General features: G+C 38.3%; 2 protein-coding genes across 28 annotated transcripts in view; one reads left to right on the forward strand and one right to left on the reverse strand.

The window, feature by feature from the left end:
- Window positions 1-12,292, forward strand: part of FIP1L1 (factor interacting with PAPOLA and CPSF1) — a 79,630-nt gene extending 67,338 nt beyond the window's left edge. For all 26 annotated transcript variants that reach the window (XM_064584489.1, XM_045881141.3, XM_045881148.3 and 23 more), the window contains 3 exons: window positions 917-1,130; window positions 8,266-8,403; window positions 9,028-12,292. In XM_064584489.1, coding sequence (XP_064440559.1) covers window positions 917-1,130; window positions 8,266-8,403; window positions 9,028-9,175 — 500 coding nt within the window. In that variant the 3' untranslated portion in view covers window positions 9,176-12,292. The remainder of the gene's footprint in view (window positions 1-916; window positions 1,131-8,265; window positions 8,404-9,027) is intronic.
- Window positions 10,235-21,442, reverse strand: part of LNX1 (ligand of numb-protein X 1) — a 181,867-nt gene continuing 170,659 nt past the window's right edge. For both annotated transcript variants that reach the window (XM_045881139.3, XM_045881140.3), the window contains 4 exons: window positions 20,173-20,350; window positions 18,111-18,339; window positions 11,069-11,227; window positions 10,235-10,703 (listed from right to left, as the gene is read on the reverse strand). In XM_045881139.3, the coding sequence (XP_045737095.2) occupies window positions 10,568-10,703; window positions 11,069-11,227; window positions 18,111-18,339; window positions 20,173-20,350 (702 nt within the window). In that variant the 3' untranslated portion in view covers window positions 10,235-10,567. The remainder of the gene's footprint in view (window positions 10,704-11,068; window positions 11,228-18,110; window positions 18,340-20,172; window positions 20,351-21,442) is intronic.

Consider the following 21,442-nt stretch of genomic DNA (forward strand, 5'->3'; position numbering starts at 1 on the left):
AGTTTGTTCTGTCTGCTTGGTGAGTTGCATCTTCCATTCCCTGTCCTCATCCCTTCTGTCCCTTGTGTGAGTCTTCTTTGTCATTAATCAAGCTGCTCCTACAGAGATCGGGGGATTGGTGTTTTCCTGTTCCTGCCTTCCTTTTACTTTCAGCCATTTTGTGTGTTTATATGTCTCATATTCAGAATATAGAGGGGTTTTTTTTGTTGTTCATAGTTTTTAAAAGTACAAATCAACAAACTCTATCATTTAACTGATGAATTGAGTCTCTTGAATTATTGTGTTACTGAACTAATCAAACTTTTCTCCTCTAACTCCTATCTTTTCCAAGTCTTTTTGAACTGAGTTTTTCAGATGATTTTTTAAATTCTAATTTTCCTTATATTGTTTTGAAATGATACATTTTGTTTCTATTATTTTAGTGGTTACTCTTGGAATGTATTTTGTATATCATAGAAGTTCTTTTGGTCAGGTCTATTAAAACTTTTGCTTCTTTTTTAATCTATGAATGCCTTTGTTTTATTCTTGAGATTTAATTTTGTTGAGTACACATTTCTAGGTTGGCCATTACTTTCTCTCATCTTTGAAGATGTCTGGTTTACATTTTTGGCTGGAAAGTTTGTGTTATATCTAATTCTGGTTCCTGTTCATCTTGACAAATGAAGAGTCTTTATATATTAGGTCTTGAAGGTTTGCTTCTGGATATTACCCCAAACTGTGGGTAATTCACCATATGTTAAATCTCTTTTCTATTTATAAAATAGCTTTCTGTTATAATCTGATGAAGCATTTTTGGTGGGAGTTTTGTCCTTTTCAGTAGGTTTGGGTTTGGTTTTTTTTGTTTTCTGTTTTTTTTTTTGTCTTTTTTTAAAGTGCTGTGACTTTTGTTTTTAATTGTTGTTTTTGTTTTCTTTAGTTGCCTTTCCCCACCTTCCTGGTTCTGCTCCTTCGTGGCCTAGTCTTGTGGATACCAGCAAGCAATGGGACTATTATTCAAGAAGAGAGAAAGATCGAGATAGAGACAGAGACAGAGACCGGGAACGAGACCGTGATCGGGACAGAGAAAGAGAACGCACCAGAGAGAGAGAGCGGGAGCGTGATCACAGTCCTACACCAAGTGTTTTTAACAGGTTTGTTGAGTGTGCCGGAATTTGTACACGTGTTTCATGTGCACAGAGTTTATATTTGGTGCACGGATGGAAAATCCAATTCAGCTGGGAAAGGATTGCTTTGAGAGTAGTTAGGAGATAACCATTTTATTTTATTTATTTTTTTATTTTTTTTAAAAATTGTACTGAGATAATGCCATCCTAAATAAAATCTCAGGAGATAACCGTTTTAAAAGTGTCAAGGCTTATTTAATTGATAGAGGCTTTCTATTATGTAAAGCAACAGTCTTCAGTTGGTTTACTTCTTCCGTAAAAGAATTTGAAAATATTTTTATCTTTCCATCTAAAATTTTTCACCTTAAGTTTAAATAGTTGGCGATAGAGATATAATTTCCAGTGTATTGTAAACATTACAATTGTAAAGTAAAATCATCACTCTTTTAAACATATCCAGCGGGTTAAGAACATTATAGTGACTTGCTAAACATCATCATCCATTTTTTTTAAAATGCGTATAACAGGCTCTCTTTTAACAGAAATTTTACATTTCTCTATGCTTGAATTCTTACTTCTGAGCCATTTCCCCCAAAGAATTTTTTCGTACTGTAAAATATTTTTGTTCTTAAATAAGTTTTTTTTAGTTGATCCTTCTATCCATCTTTCCTGCAGCATACCTGTGGTAAGTTTAAATGTCTAAAAAAAATTGATGAATGTAAGATAAGTATTTTTAAAATTTTTTCCCTGATTTTAATTATTACTTATTTTTATATATGAAGATAATGCAACTTCTGAAAATAATTTAGTGGAACTACATCCCTTAATGTTATGAAGGACCTTCCACCTATCCCCAATTAATATATGTATCCATGAGTGAATATTACTATTGTTAGGAAAAAACAGACTTTGCCATTAATTACATTTCTTCTAAAAAAAATATATAGCAATGTAAACAGTGAGAAACCTTATTCACATAAAATACTTAAATGAGGATTGATGGAATTTTGTTGTGGCTCTGTCATTTAATTATTTGAGCACCTTTAGCTTCGGTGATATGCCAAAATTACATAGTTAACCTACCATCAAAATTATTTTTAAGGATCTGTTCAGCCCTATCAGCCATGACTCAACTTTCTTAAAAGCAGAATTGGAAATCTCCTGATTTGCAGAAGTATTTGTTACTCAGTGTAACTGTTTCCTAGGGCTGCCATAACGAAGTACCACAAACTGGCAGCCTGAAACAACAGGTATTTACTCTCTGCAGTTCTGTAGGCTAGAAGTCTGATGTCAAGGTGTCAGCAGAGTTAGTTCATTTTCATAGGCTCTGATGGATAATCTATTCCATGCCTTTCTTGTTGCTTCTCATGGTTGTTAGCAATCCTTGGTGTTCCTTGGTTCATAGGTGCATTACCCTCATCTATGTTTGTCTTCATATTGCATCTTCCCTTCTTTGTCTGTGTCCAAATTTCCCTCTGTTACATCTAATGATATCAGTCATTAGATTAGAGTGCAGGCAAATCCATTATGGCCTCCTCTTAATTACAGCTGCAAAGACCCTGTGTCCAAAATAAAGTTACATTCACAGGTATGGGGGTTAGGACTTGAACATATCTTTTGTTGGGGGATACAATTCAACCCAGTACATTCAGGAATTAAAATCTAGTTTTCTTGGGGCGCCTGGGTGGCTCAGTCGGTTAAGCGACGCCTTCGGCTCAGGTCGGGATCCTGGAGTCCCGGGATCGAGTCCCACGTCGGGCTCCCTGCTCGGCGGGGAGTCTGCTTCTCCCTCTGACCCTCCTCCCTCTCATGCTCTCTGTCTCTCATTCTCTCTCTCTCAAATAAATAAATAAAATCTTAAAAAAAAAAAAAAATCTAGTTTTCTCAGTTTCATGGAAGAACACCAGAAGGACTTTACCAAGATTTATCAAAAGACTTCTACCTTGTTATTGTTTCTTTTAGATGCATCTTACTTAACTGAATAAGCTCAGAAAGAATTGTTAATTTTAATACATCTTTGCAAAAAGTCCTTAAAAAATGAAACATCTTTATATGTGTTAAATATTTATTGTCATGAGTTGCAATTCCCCATTCCATTTATGGAAAATAGCTACCATATAACTTAGTTGGTAAAAGACAGCTCTCCTCAAGCCTGACAGCCAAATCACACTCCATTTTTATCAGAGAAGTCTGACTTTATTTTTCTGTTCACTTAAATGAATATAAGGTGCTGCCCCCAGCACTTTGATTTGCTTTCCTTCAAAGGGACTTGTGTGGGTTTTTTGTTTTTTGTTTTTTATTTGTTTGTTTTAACTAGATCAAGGAAAATTGTTATGACTTCTGCTACACTACTTAACAATATATCTGAAGCTAGAACATCCCAGAATACAGAATACTCCCCTTTCTTACTCCATAGTTTATCCTTGACAGAAAAATGTGTAAGATAGGAAGACCTAAAGCCTTACAGAAGCTTTATTGTTACTTGAATAAAATAGATCTGACATTAATATTTTAAGTTAGGTATTTTTAATGCAATGATGGTTTTCACACCCTGAGTCAGTGTGTCATAGTAAAATTGGTGAAGGAATGCCTTTTGTAAAGGGCTAGGAAGTTGATGATGAGAGAAGAGGTTGGCTGGAGAAGTGGCATAATGTTTTACCTGCTGCTGTATCATTAAGCAGTTTAGATTTAAGAAAGAATAAATATGGAAGTTGTGGATCTGGAAGTTAATTCCCTAAAACTTTTTGTGCCACTGGAAAGAATTCGTACACTGCTGTGGTATTGGCACATACTGCTGAACTAGAGAATAATTCAGAATTCTTCTTATGATCCGCAAGTCCTGGGTCACCACACCCTCCTACATTTTTTTTAAAGATCTATTTATTTTAGAGCGAGAGATCATGAATGGGAGGGGCAGAGGGAGAGGGATTCCCAAGTGGACTCCACGCCAACCTACACCTTCCTGCATGTTAACCCCAGTTCTCTCTCAAGCCAATAAACCCCATGTTTTAGCTGTGCTCAGCTGGTTGCTCTTTTGAAAATTCCTTATCGTTTCATACTTCCTTGTTCATGTTGTTCCTCTCCTCTCTGCTTCACAAACTTCATTCTTCAGGGTCCCGCTCATGTCTGTCTTCTGTGAACTCTTCTGAACCCAGAAGAAAGTTGAATTATTTCCTTCACATGCTCCCTAGGTGCTTAATGTATCTTCTTTAAAGCATGTGTTTCTTAGCAAACCTGTGCACAGGCATTGACCACCATCTCCCGTTCTGTATTCTTAGCACTTTGTACAGTAATGCCTGGCATGCAATGAATAAAATGACTTACATATTGCAGGGGAGGAAGATGAATATAGTAGAGAAGAAACAGTTTTGAAAGTTGTTGAACAAAACTCTGTTAGCTAGGCAGCTTTTGAAATTAATAAAAATCAACCTTTATGACTATAAAAGTAATTTTGGCATCTCGTTAAACATACCAGTCTTGGTACCATCACAATATAGAATGAAATGAGTCAGAACATTTTTTATACCAGCTATTTTAATGGATGAGATAAATAAATGTACATAGACAGTTTTTTGATTTTGCTAGATGAGATGAGAATATATCCATTCAGGATGTGAGCGTATACTTGATTCAGACAGCATTTGTTTTGTTAGAGATGATCATGCAATTATATACTTCTTAATCCAAAGAAGTCCTTAGGGATTATCTAAATTTTGACTTGGCAGATGAGGAAATGGACGCATAGAGAAATGAAGACAGTGGTAGAGAGCCATTCTGTCAACTGAACATATGGTTGAGATATTACTTAAAATCTTTTCTTTCTAGTCTTGAAATTAGGTAGTTTAAAAATTGTTACTTTTCATTTTCTTTATTACTCTATGCAGTTTATTTCTTTTTTTTGTTTTGTTTTGTTTTAAAGATTTTATTTATTTATTTATTTGAGAGAGAGAGAGAGAGAAACAGCATGAGAGGGGAGAGGGTCAGAGGGAGAAGCAGGCTCCCCGCTGAGCCGGGAGCCCGATGCGGGACTCAATCCCAGGACTCCGGGATCATGACCTGAGCCGAAGGCAGTCGCTTAACCAACTGAGCCACCCAGGCGCCCTATGCAGTTTATTTCTTACGTGTGGGGGGAGGCAATTCATTCATTCATGTAACTGACATTTTCTGGTCCCTGTTATGTACCAGGTACAGAGCTGTGTGCTGAGGATTACAGAAATATTCATACACTATTATTACCTATTTAAGCATATATTATTATCAAGGTGACTAGGACTGGTTAGTAGTTTGAAACTTTACCTAAAAAAAAAATTGTGCCATAAGAAACAATAGGATTTATTGATGTTTTTCCTTCCTATAGCTGCTAATAATGACTTACACATTGTAGGCACCTGATAAAATTTTATTGACTATAAATTAGCAAAGATCTGATACATACATAAGTGTGTGTGTATGTGTATAATTTTGTGTTTGTGTGGTGGGATGTATGCTGTTAACTTCAGCCACATAGTGCATGATTCTGTTAAATTCAGGAGCATTACTTTCAGAAAGTTGAATTGTTTCTAATTGTAGTTCAAATGGAAATATATGAGATAGCACTGCTATTTCTAGAATGTACATGTTCACAAGTTAAGGTGCTGAATGTAAACGTGATAGGAAAGAAGACTAAAATGAATTGCTTTGCTCGTGTTCATAAATCTTCTTTGCATAAATAATACAGCATTTATAGAATACTTCAGGCTAAATTCTGATTCTTCAGCTTCAAACATACACATCAGTGCTACTCAATTTTTATGGAAACTACAAGTGTTAATGATTAAACCATATTTGATTGCTGTAGGGCGTCAGGAATCAATGTTTACATAAATCTGACTAAAAGTTCAAGGCCTAGGAGGCACAAGGTAGAGGAATTTTGTGTTGTTCTGAATTATCCCAGGAATAGTGGTCTCTGGGAAATCCCAGTGAGCTATAAGTAAGGGCCATTTTTTCTAAAGACTGACATTTTGCAGTATGGCATATAGTATGTGTTGTGTTACAAATTACAGGGTCATTGTTTTGAAAATCATAGACCTCTTTCAACATCTGGTTTTTAGGCTGCTTAAGTGTGGGCCAGAAAGAAGGCTGGTCATTGTAGGGTGTTTGAAATGAGCTATAATGATTTCCAGGCCCAGAGAAACCTTTGTGCTGCAGCTGCTATCAGAGAAGGCGATGGAAGGACGGATCTTCATACATTCTGTGTATCAGGCCGAATCTTTTATCACCTCTCTAGTATGGTTATCATCATATGGCTGTCTTCAGAATCTTAAAGGCCTCACAGCTAACAGAATTGGTGTTAGGATGAGAGGGAAAAGAGGGTTACAAATGACAAATTGAGATAATAAAATAACCTTAGTTATTTTTATGTAAATCCATTTTGTAAATCCATTACAAAGAGGGCCTCGTTTTGTTTTTTGTTTTTTGTTTTTTTTTTAAAGGATACTATTCACGGTAATACTCATTTGTCATGGTAATTCTACTTCAGAAATGTTATGACGGAGTCAGTCACCTTTACAAAAAGGTTCTGCTTCTGAAAAAAAGTTTAGCATTCAGTTGACTGAAGATGGGTGCGTATTAGCTAGCTGCCACTTGCTGAGGGCCTGCTGCTGTGCTAAGCACCTTATAAATGTTCCTGCCAGTTCTCCTACAATCTTGAAAATGATTGTTGCCAGTTTTACAGATGAGAAAGCTGAGGTTCAGAAAGGTTAAATAATTTACCCCAGGTCACACATTTAGTCACTAGCAGAATCAGGATGTGATACCTGGTCTACTCTGCACTGCCTGTCCTAACATTGCATTTCAGGTGACATGCTTCCAATGTCCAAATGCAAAAGTACATATTTATGGTTAGAAAAATGTGTATACACACAGGTATACATACACACATGTATATATACACATAGGTATACTTCAAGTAAAATTTGTAGAATGTAGAATGTATTTTAGGCAATAAGAACTTGGTCTGCAAATAGGAGTTGTTAGGTGTAGCACTACTGAATCATTACTTTTGGTAGGAGACCATAATTAAGTTTTTTCTTTTATATGGCTTATACTTTCATCTGGTTCTGTGTCCTGTTACTTTTACTCATATGCCTTAACAGCTTGATGCATCATGCACATTACTGACTTAATTTGTATTAGATATTTCTAGAAACCAAAGCTCTTTTGTACATAGTGCTCAAAGATCTTTTTATTCTAAGGGAGTTACTGATAATAGGTTGCAGACAGTGTTGACTTCTGTGCTGAACCAAAAGAAAAAAGAAAACTTGAAGGATTGAGAGAATGATGGAGAGAAGAATATAAGTGAAGAGGCACAAAATGAGGACAAGTCTAAGGAGGTTAAAAAAACAAACTACTAGCTCTAGTCATCGATCCCAGTTTCACCAGTTCATTCTATCCACAATCAGGAAACGGAGGTGTAGCCTAGGTGTGCGCACTTGCTGCCATCAGCCATGTGAATGCCCCCAGCCCCAGCCCCCCCCAACACACACCTACCTATAATATTAATTGGGATGTCAGACTGTACGTATGTCCACAGGTAGTGTTTGGCCTGCGTTTTGTGTGGATATCGTAGAAGTTGGTTTGATGTCCCTCCGTTCATGTTTATACCTCTTCCTTGAATGTGCAATGTACTTTTTATGTGATTGAAAAACTGAAGCACCTTCATCTACTTTCCACTCTATAGCCATTGTGAACTAAATATTTTTATTTATAAAATCTTGGGCACACAAAGATTCTAAAAGAATTTTGGTTGGAAAGCTAAGATATACAAACATGCTTTTAATTTTAAAAGGAACAAAAGGAAATGAAGCTAGTTAAAATTTAAATGTTACAGCTCCCAATTCTTGAAGGAAAAATGGTTATATAAAATTTCCGCTCAGTAACAACTGTGAAAGCACAAAACAAAATTGGACCTTTAACGTGTAATCGTTGTTTTATATTAGATGCAGTACTAATTTGGGAATGCCATTGTTTTCCTCTCAATTCAACAAAATTATTTTGCACCTATTCTGTTTAAGATGCTAACAAATGGAGGCTTCTGGTTTGGACTCAGATCACATCTCTTGTGGTTTGAAGTCATTAGAATTAACAGTCCAGTTGTCATAAGAAGGTTTTATTCCAATTTCAGTGATGAAGAACGATACAGATACAGGGAGTATGCAGAAAGAGGCTATGAGCGCCACAGAGCAAGTCGAGAGAAAGAAGAACGACACAGAGAAAGACGACACAGAGAGAAAGAGGAAACCAGACACAAGTCATCTCGAAGGTTTGTGCTTTTATAGTGAATCCCTTTGAAGCAGAGAGAAACTGCTTTGACCTCAGAAAGTAAAAACATTTCCAAATAATTAGCATAGCATATGTGTTCCTAATTGGAAGATTAAGAATAATGTGTTGAAACAGTTCGTTCCTTATAGGCTCAACAAAGATTTTTTTAAATCTAACAAGACTGCATTTAGTACTCAGACTTACTACACTGTCTTGTTGGGAGAGGGGTTTATTTAGCATATGAACCAGTAATATTTAATCAAAGAAAATTCAGGGCCACATAGTCAAATAAATTGTATGCCTATTGTTTGCCTAAAATCAACCCTAGAAAGTACTTTCTGTTCTGATTTAGTGCTTTAGTTTCTAATTTATAGTAGTTTTTCAGAATAAAGTCTATGGGCTCTGAGAAGCTAGGATAGTATCAGTGAAGGTGAGCCTGTAATATAAATACCACCTCCTTATGAAAGTCACATAAAAAACTGGTTACTCCTCAAAGTGTGTTTGAGAAAAAGAATGGGTTACTTCAAACCCAATGTTATATTGACAGCTCACCTGGACACAGTGGGTTGATTTTTGTCACTATGTGTATACTTAAACATTAAGAACAAACCTTTTTCTTCTTCAGTAATAGTAGACGTCGCCATGAAAGTGAAGAAGGAGACAGTCACAGGAGACACAAGCACAAAAAATCTAAGAGAAGCAAAGAAGGAAAAGAAGCTGGCAGTGAGCCTGCCCCTGAACAGGAGAGCACCGAAGCTGCACCTGCGGAATAGGCATGGCTATGGCCTTTGGGGTATATTAGGGCCAGAAGTGTACCATAAATCTTGTTATTTTTCTGGATAATGTTTAAGAAATTTACCTTTAATCTTGTTCTGTTTAGTATGAAAAGTTAACTTTTTTCTCAAAATAAAAGAGTGAATTTTTCATGTTAAGTTAAAAATCTTTGTCTTGTAATATTTAAAAAAATAAAGACAGCAATGACTTTATATCCAAGAAAGTAATGTGAATGAGTCACTCAGCAGGGAATTTTAAAGAGCTATGTACATACACAGTGTCTCATAAAGGTCAAGGTTCCAGCTTGGCCATAGTTTTCTTGATAACGTTAATTAAATAATACCACTCTCAAGAGGTTGCACTGCAAAAGGCATCTCTGAGTCTTGACATTAAAAGTAGTCTTTTGTCAATACTGCTGTGGCACTCTTGCTTAGCGTATTGAAGAACTCGTATACAGTTTTGATACCACAACTTTTTGATAGGTTTTCAGCATTCTCAATTTGGGTTAACTCAATAGGTAACTTTTGTATCCTAAAAATTCGTAAAGGCATTTGGCTGGAGTCTGTGAAATAACTTGCCCTGAGGGTAGTTTCTATGGCAGGCATACGGACAAACCCTTGTCACTGTGACAGATTTGAATTGCCTCGTGGCCTTCTATGAGCCGGGATCAAGCTGGTTTGGCCTTTCTTGATGCTTTTTCCAAAGCTCATTAGTTGAGCAGCATGTGTTTTGATAGAGTTACTAGCTTGTGACTGAAAAGACAAGAGCTTTAGATTAGTCATTTCCTATTAAATCTATGACTACAAGTTTATAATTCTGTGAGCATTTTTAGGGATAAGCCTTAGGATGTATTTGTCGGTGATGGTAACAACATGGTTTTGAAAGAATTACTAGGATTCTTTAAATAGTGATAATAGAAATGGATTTAATATCACATACTAAAAGACAACTATAATTTGAAAAATATTTCTCATTTGATGAACATTTTTCAGCAGTGCACTTTCTCTGGCTGTAAATTGTTTTTTTAAATGCCCATAATACACCCTTTACAGACCTCAGCATATACCAAATTTTTAATTGAAGGATTTGAAGTCAGTGGGGGCATACAAATGATCTCAGCCGTTTAAGAGCTTTTTAGTGAGTAGAAAAATATAAACTTAAAGTTGTGGAGTAATGAGAAAGCCTCCGCCCTGAATAAGAACTATTAATAGGATTTATGTTTTGAGAATTACATTTTCTGAGGTGTAACTGGCTTTCATTAGATCATACTTTTCCTGACAGTTTACATTTTTACAGTGTATCCTTTAAATAAAAAAAATTGACAAGATAAATACATTGTTTCAACATAGCTTATCTGTAGTTTTCTGTTTTCCTATGACCCATCATTGATCCTATAAAAAAGTGCCAGGCCAAGAAACAATAGTAAGAGTAATCTTTCCTTTAAGTTCTTTCAGCATCTTTGCCAAGCAAGCATGTATCATTCCTGATGTACTTCTACCATTGACAGCCAGAAGAATATCACCACATCTAAAAAACATAAAACACATGATTTAGCATTTTGATCCAGAGCTGGAGTCAATGCAAGTGTATTTGGTGGTCCTAGTTTTTGCTCCATCTGTCAATTTTAATTACATAAAATTCTAATTAAGAATACCTAATTAAGGCTTTTTCCCCCCTCCCTCATTTAAATCCTGCAAACTCTTCAGCTTCTGTTAGAAGGGATGCTAAAAGCATAGGAAGTTGCTGTAAGGGACCAAGGAATTCTTAGAAATTGAATGCTATGCAGATGTTTTTCTTACCAATAAAACAAGGTATATAGTACATGCATTATTTCTAATGGGGCCAAGCTTTTGCATATATAAAACAAAATATTGGTAATTAGTCATTATTACCTAATTCTTCCATCATTATACGCTGGTGTTCCTTCAACAATGGACTTAATAAAAAAAGGTTTGTTCCCATTATATTCTTCATAACCTCCTACGATGCAGAAGCCCAGACTTCCAGCTGGGTTTCTTCGTAATACAACATCTTTACGGTTATACAGGTACCTGAAATAGAATGTGTAAGTAGTATACCTGCACAGTTAGGTTGAACTCTTAGTGAATAATTACTATGATTCATCTCCCATTCCCTTTATTGACACTTTTTTCAGGCTAAATAGCATTGGATGGGTTTCACTCAGAATTGTCAAAGCCCAGTGACATTCATGCTATTAGTGGGCTTTTTCTAGTTGAATTGTTTTCCATTGCTATACACCCTTTATTTTTTTATTTATTTTTTTTTTAAAGATTTATTTATTTATTTGAGAGAGCGAGAATGAGAGAGAGTACATGAGAGGGGGGAGGGTCAGAGGGAGAAGCAGGCTCCTTGCCGAGGAGGGAGCCCGATGTGGGACTCAATCCCGGGACTCCAGGATCATGACCTGAGCCGAAGGCAGTTGCTTAACCAACTGAGCCACCCAGGCGCCCGCTATACACCCTTTAAAAAATACTATTATGTTGTGTTTATATTAAATTGGATAGGCCTAAATCCTTACTGATGAACCAAATTCAAGCAATATCATTTTTATTTAGTTGTGAATATAATTTTAACGAAGGCAAAAATCCTTTAAATGATCCTCCGTGAAAAAAACTTAAACCTAATCCTAATAATGAATGCAGTTGCCAAAGTTTTGACTTTTGAAAAATACCGTTTTAAATGTAGTTCTACATGTTTGGTAGGTTATAGAGAAGCATGCAGGCATAAAGTGAATGGAAATTGAGGTACATTTAAAGGTTTAAGAATGATTCATAATCGAAAAAAAAAAACCAGTAAACTAAATAGGAAGTTACAGAATGGGAGAATGAGAGGCCACAGGTCTTCTGTGAGTAGAATCCTCACCTAAAATAGATTAGATGGAAGAAACTCTTAATATTCAGTGGCAGCTGGATCAGTTAACATAGGTGCAGGCCAAGTGTTAACTGTGTTAGAGTTGTGACAGGTAGTGTTGTCAGGAACTGGATTTGACTAAAATCCCCCAGTTGAGGAACTGGTTTGAAAGAAAATTAGCATTTTCATATTGGTAAAAATCAAAATATGATTGTTTTGTTTATGAGCTGTACCTTAAAATACTGCTTTTTGAAAAACCAATAAAATGTCTCTTGTGAAAGGTTTTGTTAAGTGATGAAGTTGGTCATTAACATTTGTTACCAAACTTGCTAATCAGTGTAATGTTTCATAGTGTTGCTGATTCCAACTTGAAATAAGCTTTGGCTTTGTTTGGGAGATAATGTTAGAGTGTAGGGGTAAAATTCAGTTCAACTTTGTTTTATATCTGTTGTCACACATAATTTACAATTATCAATTTCACTGATAGCTGAAGAATGATTTTCATTAAATAAAACAACTATTTTGATTGTAAAATATTCACCAGCTGTGTTTCACAGACTTGATGTCAATAGTAAGTTCCTCCTGTAGGAGCTCTGGTATGTCAGCACATTTACATAATGACTCACCCACTGCTCGTATACAAAGCAGGTAATTGGCAGTTCTCCAAATACCAGAGCATTACATTCCTTCCTGTGCTCAATACTTGAAGAATTGGGTGATTCTTACCCCAGGTCATGAGCAAATAGCTACCTTAACACTTCCCAGCCATGATTCCTTAAAACATATAAACGGGTACATAGAACAATACTTGAAACAAGTACTTCTTACTCCTTTGACCACTGGGTTTTTTTTCATTAAGTATCACCTTGGACCTTATATTGATTCTTAGTATTTTATTTCATGTGGACAAACTATAAACCTCAGTATCTAAAATTTATGTTCTAGTATAAAATTTTCAACCTAACATTAAGTCACAAATTGTGTCTATTTTCCTCGACTCTTGTTTTGATATTGGAGAGAAAGTGTCTGCTTGGATCATCTTTCAGCAGACATTTATTGAGTGCACCCTACTCAGAACAGACAAAAATCCTGCCCTCCGTGCCATGCATTCAAGTGACTGGCAGTGTTACTAGTATTTTTTTTCACTCAGTACTTTCCTTCGTGTGGAGTATTTCAACTTCATTGCAGCAACAAGAATGCAGTATGTTAAACCCTTTCAAAGTCAGGCCTTGGTTAGTTGGAACGGATGAGTACTGGGCATTTGTTTCTCACGTTGAATTACTTCACTCCCCATTGGGAAATGTGGAACCTGGCTTTGATCGATGATGTTCAGGATTTACCGTTGAAATATTAAGTGACTTTAAATTCTAAATGTGAGCTTTTTTCCTATTCTGAACTCATTCTCTAAATTTAGGCCTCATTGAAGAAGAGTTGGCATAGTTTAAAGAATAGCAAGGAGTTTAGTAATTTTCTCCCAATGAGAAAATTATGGTTACTTCAAAAATCAACTCCACGTTAGGGACTACAGTGAAGTCCTGGGTTGCTCAAGAAGCTGTATATTTTTCTGTTTCACTGGCTGTTTCTTCTCAGTCTCCTTTAAGTTTCCCCTTTTCTCAGAGGACCTCAATTTCACTGAGCCTCTATACTACCAAAGTATGGTTCTCAAAGTATGTGCCTTTCAGGGAGTCTAGAGGTAAAAAAAATACTTTTATCAGAATAGTGAGATATTTGCCTTTAAAAAAAAAAAATCATTTTCTAATAAGCATTTAAGCTCAGAAGACACATGATAGGTGATCTGGCAACAGACCGAATGCAGAAGTAGATAATGAGAGTCCAGTTATCTTTTGTTCAAGCCAAAGAGGTTTGTAAAAAAAAATGTTGCCACTCTTCTCACCAATTCACTCCAAAATCTTTTCTGGGTTCCCAAAGCACCCTCTGCCTGCATAATAGTAATACATATTAACTCATTCCTCCTCTGTCGTACTAGTCCAGACGAGAGCATGTTTTGAAAGACTTCCAGATGTGGAGTTTGGGCCTGAAAGCCAACAGAAAATAAAGCAGAAGGTCTTCAGTGATTTCTGCATCCCCCCCTCAGCTGAATGGCGTCCGCTTATTGGGCTAGCTTAGAGACCGCGTCGGGAGCTGCTGCCCAGGGGTCACTCCTGGCACACGAGGAACCACTGAGAAGGGTGAGGTATGTTTGCACTGTCCTGTATAACCCACTTTTACTCTCTCTGCTACTGCTTCTACCTGACACCCACTGGTTCAGAACAGGCCAGGGCTCGCTCAGTGTACGAACATTATCTTCTTCGTGATTATTCACTCTGTGTGTTGGACTGTACCTGAGGGCATTGTTACAACATCCTAGAAAAGGATTTCCTGTTTCTAGACCTGCTGACACATCACTTTTCTTCATTGGTAGAGAATCTTAGGTAACTGACTGGATCATACTTTAGGGCAAATAGGTTTTCTCAAAAATCTGTTATAAGGGGAAAATGTTTTTGAGTAAGTGTATGACTTGGAGGGAAATGCCCTTGTGAATTAAAAAAATATATATATCTATTTTCAGCCTCAGTCTATAGCAGTTCAAACAAATAACTTGCTGAGGTATGACAAATGGCCTGAAATTCTTAGGACATCAATCATGCCAAATGAGACATTTAAGCCAATGGTATTGCATCAATAGGGGAGAAATGGGTCTTTGAAGCTCTCTGCAGTCAAGAGTAGAGATGTGAGGAGATATACCCATCCATAAAAATTGTAGCAGTGTAATGACTGGGGGCTCGCATCCTGAAACTAGCTGAGAGCCTGATAAAGGAACGTAACAGTATTAAGGACGTCTGAAAAATGCCAGGATGAACAGACTTCTAGTTTCAAAATGTCAGAGTGAAGATTATGTTTCCCCTTCTGCTTTTAAACATTACAATAAGGGCAACTAGGAGACTTGGAAACAGAAATGCAAACTCCAGCTGAGACAAAACTGGGTCACTACAGAAGAGGGAGAACTAACTGCCGAAGGCAGTGAAAGGGGGAAGAAAGGGGGAAGACAGAAGTGAGGATGCCCACAGCTGGGGTCCGCAGGGAGCGGCCCACTCTGACGGGCAAAACACCCACTCCACAGCGGAACCCCAGAAACAGGCAGGCTGGCTGTTGGCAGAGCTTCCCTGGGCCCAATCTGACAGAGAAGAAGTGCACGCGTGAGGCCATGAGAAAACAAACATAACCCGAATGTATGTCCAGGGAGTAGTCTGGGTGGATGGGAGAGATGTGGACTGCTGATCTTGGTTTGAGAGAAGTGAAGCAACACAACCCCGTGTCATAAAGAGACGCTTCTACCACTTGGAAGGTGGCCCCGGTTCCTTCCCCTGATGACCCTCCAGCCAATAGCTGCTCCAGGAAAAATTCACCTAACTCAAAGATTAAAAAAGACCTAGCAGGCAGACACATAAGACAACAGAAAAGAGGGAAAGTAACAGTAAAAACAGTAACACAAAAACCACAGAAATGAAACGCTACCATAGAAAATGAAATGTATAACCAACCACATCACTTTGAATTTAAAATACTCCTGAAACAATTCCTCTATAAACAAGAGATCCACACGGAGACGTAAGATTTCCAGGAAGATGTGAGACGAGAAAAATGAGCTGACAGAGGAAAGACACGGAAGGGAAGAATAAAACCACCACCAAAATGAAAGTAGAAGCTGGAAAGGATAAGCTACAGTAAGTAATATGAAGGGCAGACCACAATAAGCAAAGAATGATTCAACAGAAAACACAAGACATGAAACATAAAAGATATATACATATCTGGACTCCCTAGAAGAACCCAAAACATCTGTGATACTGAAAATCAGGTGAAAAGGACAAGCCACGCATACAGAGGAAGAGATGAGAAGGGCCTCCCACTTGTCCACACCGCCACTCACTGCTCGCTAACAGTGATGCGAGCAGATTTCTGTAACCAGCTCTGTGGCGAGTGGACACCACACTAGGACAATGGCTACCCCTGTATGTCCCTCACGAATTCTTACTGCAGCATCGTTTGTGAAAGCAGAGGTGGAACACAACCCCAGTGTTCGCTGCTCATAGGAACTCGTTCAATAATTACGGCTCATCTGTCCAACAGAATGCTATCAGCCATGGACGAGAACAACACAGCTGGATATGTACTCATGTGAAATGACACCCAAGGATATTCTTAAGATTAAAAAAAAAAAAAAAATCAGGGTACACAATAGCGTGTGTTGTGCTTGTGTACACAGATGCCCAGACCAGGGGCCAGCAAACCACGGCCCGGTCCACCGCCTCTTTGTGACCCAACAGCCACGCCTATTCATGTGCATACTGTCTATGGCTACCTCCACGCTACAGCAATGCTGAGTATCCGCAACACAGGGTGTGACCCTCAAAGCCTCAACTCCGGCCCTTTGCAGAAGAAGTCTGCCAACCCCTGCCATAGACTTTCCCTGCAAACACGCACAAGGAATTGGTAACAGTGACTACCTCTGCTGAGTGGGTCCGGGAGGATGGATCTGAGGGCACCCTCTCCCCTTTGGTGCTTTGGGATCCTACTGTGATCCTATCACTGCGAGGCGATGGGGGGGCCACCGTGGTGACTGCACCCCAGTGTTGTCTGTGTTGGCGTCATTTCACACTTCCTGTCCAGTCCTTTCAAAGGAAACGAACCCCATCCAGACGACCCTTCTGGCAAGAGCAGAGAATTGCTGCCTAAGGCCAAGTGACAAAAAGTGGAGGGAGAGGAAGGCATATACATGGCTGTGTTTGGAGTAAAAAGCATCTCATATTTTGTCCTGTCTTACATGAATGCACAGTGAGGAACTCTGAATACATGACGAATAACTTTCAAGCACAAAAAAAAAGACGTACTTTCATAGATTCCGGTTTCAGAAAGATTTTTAAAAAAATGTTAAAGTGACACTCTCTTCTTCCACTCAGACTCAGTTCTAAAATGCTTGAAGGTTTTCAAATAGCCTCAATGCTCAATTTTCAACTGTTTAAAAATATACTTATTTTAAAAATAATTTATCAACTAAGAAAGGCTCAAAAAAGGAATCTAGGTCAGTGTATTTGAGACAGGATGTTTTTTAAAATCTCATTTAAAATTTGAAAAAGAAAAGAAAAACAGAGAGACCATCCTATCTCCACCCTCAAGAAAAATGCACTAAAACCAAACATCCTACTTTCATTCATTTAATCCCATGGCACTTCATCTTCAGTGACTCTAATACTTAACATTTAAATCATGCATTTGGAATTTGTAAGGCAATCCTTTGAAGGCCAAGGATTTATGCTCTGATGCAGGTGTGCAAACCCCAATTTATCTGTCCTTTAAATATTTAATTTCTGCATTTAGTCATTTAGTAAAGCTTCCCTTAAAAATTTTCCTGGAGTGTCTGAGACAATTTAATGGCTTCACTGTAAAGCTCTAGTTACATCTCACTAAAATGACAACCCAGCTGCTTCCTGAAGTTTTATACAAGAACTTTACAAGAGTAGGAACTAGGGAGAGAGAGACTGAGACATACCCTCAATCAGCACATGCTCAAACATCTGGGTACAGGCAAAATGTTCTTCTGCATTATGTTCAGCCAGGGCCCCACCAATGCTAAGGAGGTAAAACCAACAAAGGGTTTTACCTCCATGCAAGTTCTGAGGATTACCACTAGCAAATTAGGGAAAGGTAATCCTTCCCCTGGCTCCATGGTGGGTTCCAGAAGGCTGGATTTTAGCCTTCTCTCCCTGTCAGCTGAGCTCTCTGCTGCACGAGCAACTGACACAACCATACAGGCGAGCTCCAAGGTCCTCAACATGAGTGGATAGTAATGTTTCCATGTCCAGCCTTTTATCCTGCCCTGGGCTTTCTGCATGCAGTTTCAGTAACAGAAGAGAAGACAGAATTATTTCAAATAGTCTTACAATCAAACCTGGGACTCATGAAGATGCTAGTGCCATGAATCAGCCCAAGAGAGTAAAAGAGTGCTCTAAGAAATGTAATTGTCCTCCCACACCTCTCCAAGCAGGTCATGTTGAGACTCACCGTGGTAATTCCAGCCACATGATCCAGGAGGGGGACCAGTCTCCGGCTGGGGCCATGTTGTGGTTGGAGTCCAGGGCTGCTGGGCTGCCTGGAGCTTCCTGGGGCTCACGTTCTTTGACTTCCAAAGCTTTAAGAACCACCAAGGAGGATGTACTTTTCAATAATGCAACTGCCTCGTTCCGGCTGACTTCTGTTAGTTCAATCCCATTCACATTTAACAAAATGTCACCTAATGGCCAGAGAAGCAGAAGCCGTCCTTAGTAAGAGTGCAAACAGGAACTTCTGTAAAAGTGCCAAGGAGAAAGCACTGAGCGGGATGCGGGGAAGTGAGTAAGGTGAGGGGGCTTGTCATTAGCCTCCTGCATTGGCATAAGGCTGAGTTCTCAAATAGCAAATGGTTAGTGTGTGCATGTTTCAAGGCATTGGTAAGTTATGTTTGGAGGTTTCTAAAGCATACCCATTAGTGTTTGGCTCTTGCCTTTAAAAAAAAAAAAAAAAAAAAAAAGGAAAGAGGGGCGCCTGGGTGGCTCAGTCGTTAAGCGTCTGCCTCTGGCTCAGGTCATGATCCCAGGGTCCTGGGATCGAGACCCACATTGGGCTCCCTGCTCAGCCAGGAGCCTCCTTCTCCCTCTCCCACTCCCCCTGCTTGTGTTCCCTCTCTTGCTGTCTCTCTCTCTGTCAAATAAATAAATAAAATCTTTTTTAAAAATTAAAAAAATTAAAAAAGGAAAGAAGGAAGATAAATTAGCCTTGTTTACTATTTAATCCAAGAAAACCTACTTCTTCACGTCTTGTTTCTTGTTTTTAGCACAAAGGGAGAGCATTTGGCAAAAGTTCTGAGTGCCTGCAGAGAGCCTGGCATGTGGTAGGCACCCAGTAAATATGGATTGCATGAGTGAATAAGAGACTACCCCTGAAAGGGTCTGGCAGAGGAGTCTATAGCAGTTAAGAAAAATGAACTGGAACTACGCTCTTGAAGAGGGAGAAAGGAGTTAACATTGTGGTTCACTGCAAAGGTAATACTGTTGGGTAAGCACCTACTATGTGCAAGGCTATTTCCCCACACAATACTACACAATCCTCTGCTCACGTTCTCTTGCTAACAAGTCACTTCTTGGTGAACCTCATCATTCTCCACCCAGGTGCTTGGGTGAAAAGGAAGAGCAAGACAAACCAAAACACATACCTCTCCTACCTCCAATTTCTAGTCTTTTATCTCTCTCCTGATCTTCTGCCTCCATTGAATATCATCTTTTTCACATGGAATAGCCATAGCAAGAGTAAAAAGATAGGAAGAGACATATGGGAAAGGCTTGGAGTCTTGCCTAACCCCAAAAGATGCACTGTTAGGTTGGCCAAAGAAATCCCTTACCATGCTACCCCCCTGTGGCTCCTCAGGCCAAGCAACTGTACTTCAGGAACTTCACATTGAACTCTTGAATCTAAGCCCTTACATGACATAGTTGCTCAACCATCTGAGCTACCCACTCATGGGAATTGACAATATTATTAAGGATACATATGTGACATCCCTTTCCTTCATTCAAAGTAGCCTAGGACACATAAGATTAAAATAATGAAACTTTTTTTTTTTTTTTAACAGTGGGAAAGAACCTAGCATGGTACTTTCACTTAATATTCATTGACTCAAAATCTACGAAAGTATTTCTCCCATCCAACCCATAAAATGGAACAATTCATGAATAGGTTCATCACAGGATCAATCCAGCAAAGAATCACTTAGAAAGAATGGAACCAAATTATGCTATTCAGTTGAGGCCACTTGCTAATAACTGTAGAAGTTCCCCATTACTTCTTGGCATATTTTGCAGGTACTCACTTGATTAGCAAGCCAAGTGGCCCACATCAACCCACACAAACTAAGAGGGGTGAAACCCAGTCCAGCAGCTATACTCAAACCAATCATGGTCAATGGGTAATAGAGGTCCTGGGCAGCTCAGCGTCTCATCCTCTCATTATTTCTGGAAGCAGTGACCTGACCCAGCAAGCTGCTAACTCATTTTAACACCCCACTGCCCCAGTACTGTAAGTGTCTTTTTACCTGTTTTTATTCTTCCATCTCTGCTTATGACTCCTCCAGGCTCAACACTGATGACGTAGATAGGCAAATCCCATTCCCTATGTGATGCTCCACCTGCAACGGTCATGCCGAGAGATTCGCTGGGGTCTTTTCGGACACTTACCACCTTCTCATGGCAAGTGACCACAGGATGGAGGGGCTAAAGGCACAGACAGAAAAACAAACATAGCACATCTGCTCACAAGAGGGTTTGCATTTCCTACATACAAAAACTACCCAAGTTGGATAAATCTATGACGGTAGTCTTTGGTCTCACAGAGAAAGACATGTGCAGAGAGAACCCTGGCTTTGTCCGCCATCCTCAGCAGAGTTGTATTATCCCAAATTCTATAGGCTGATTCAGAGAAAGTTTGCATTTCGAATGGGAATGGAAGAAATGGAAGAGGAACAGGTTGGAGGCCACTGGAGAAATAGTAAGCACGCAAAGTGAACTGCACCCAAAATTTTTCAAGTGACTCATTTATTCCTGATAGTAGTATCTCATAAAAAGCTTGTCATTCATGAGTAGCAGGAATTTTTTTCTAAGTTAAAAAAAAAAGTAATAGTATTTTAATTCGTCTCAGTTTAATTTAAGGAGGGACTCAATTATAGAACTCCTTAAGGAAAAATAATGGATTTAATAGATATTCCACTCTAAAAACTCCCTACTGACTGGGTTCTCTCCAATTAGCATTTTCACTCTTACTTCAGCATTTCTAAATAATATGCCGTTCTACCCTTTAATTACATAAAAATATAGTGTACACATTGTATAGCATACACTGAGGACCGACTTTCGAAAAGCAAATTAAGAGAACTGTGATTTTGGTTCAGCAACTCTAGACTAAAAACATTCAAAGCTACATGCAGTGTTATCTTGGAGCAATAAGACAGTCAGTCAAGGGCATATTTATCAATGAATACATATCAACATATAATTTTTCTGAAAATGTGTTCTCCTCCCTGCTTGCGCAATGACCTAGGGGTATAAATGGGAATGTGCACTGCAAATAAATATTTATAATACTCAATCAGACCTCAGAGAAGTCTATAGCTCAAAACACAGCTTACAGTTGTATCTAAAGAAAGAAAATTAAAAAGTGTATCTGGTAAAAAAAAAAATAATCAGGGTACAAAAGAAAGTGTAAGTATATTCCTTCTGTTTAAAAAGAGGGAGGAGAAATTGTATTAATATTTGCATTTCATGAAGACACTCTGGAAACAAGAAAGTGGCTTTATGGGTGTGAAGGTG

Source organism: Mirounga angustirostris, unplaced genomic scaffold, assembly GCF_029215605.1.
Source record: "Mirounga angustirostris isolate CCGP_5_RB_7025 unplaced genomic scaffold, mMirAng1.0.hap1 SCAF_2, whole genome shotgun sequence".
Taxonomy (NCBI): Eukaryota; Metazoa; Chordata; class Mammalia; order Carnivora; family Phocidae; genus Mirounga; species Mirounga angustirostris.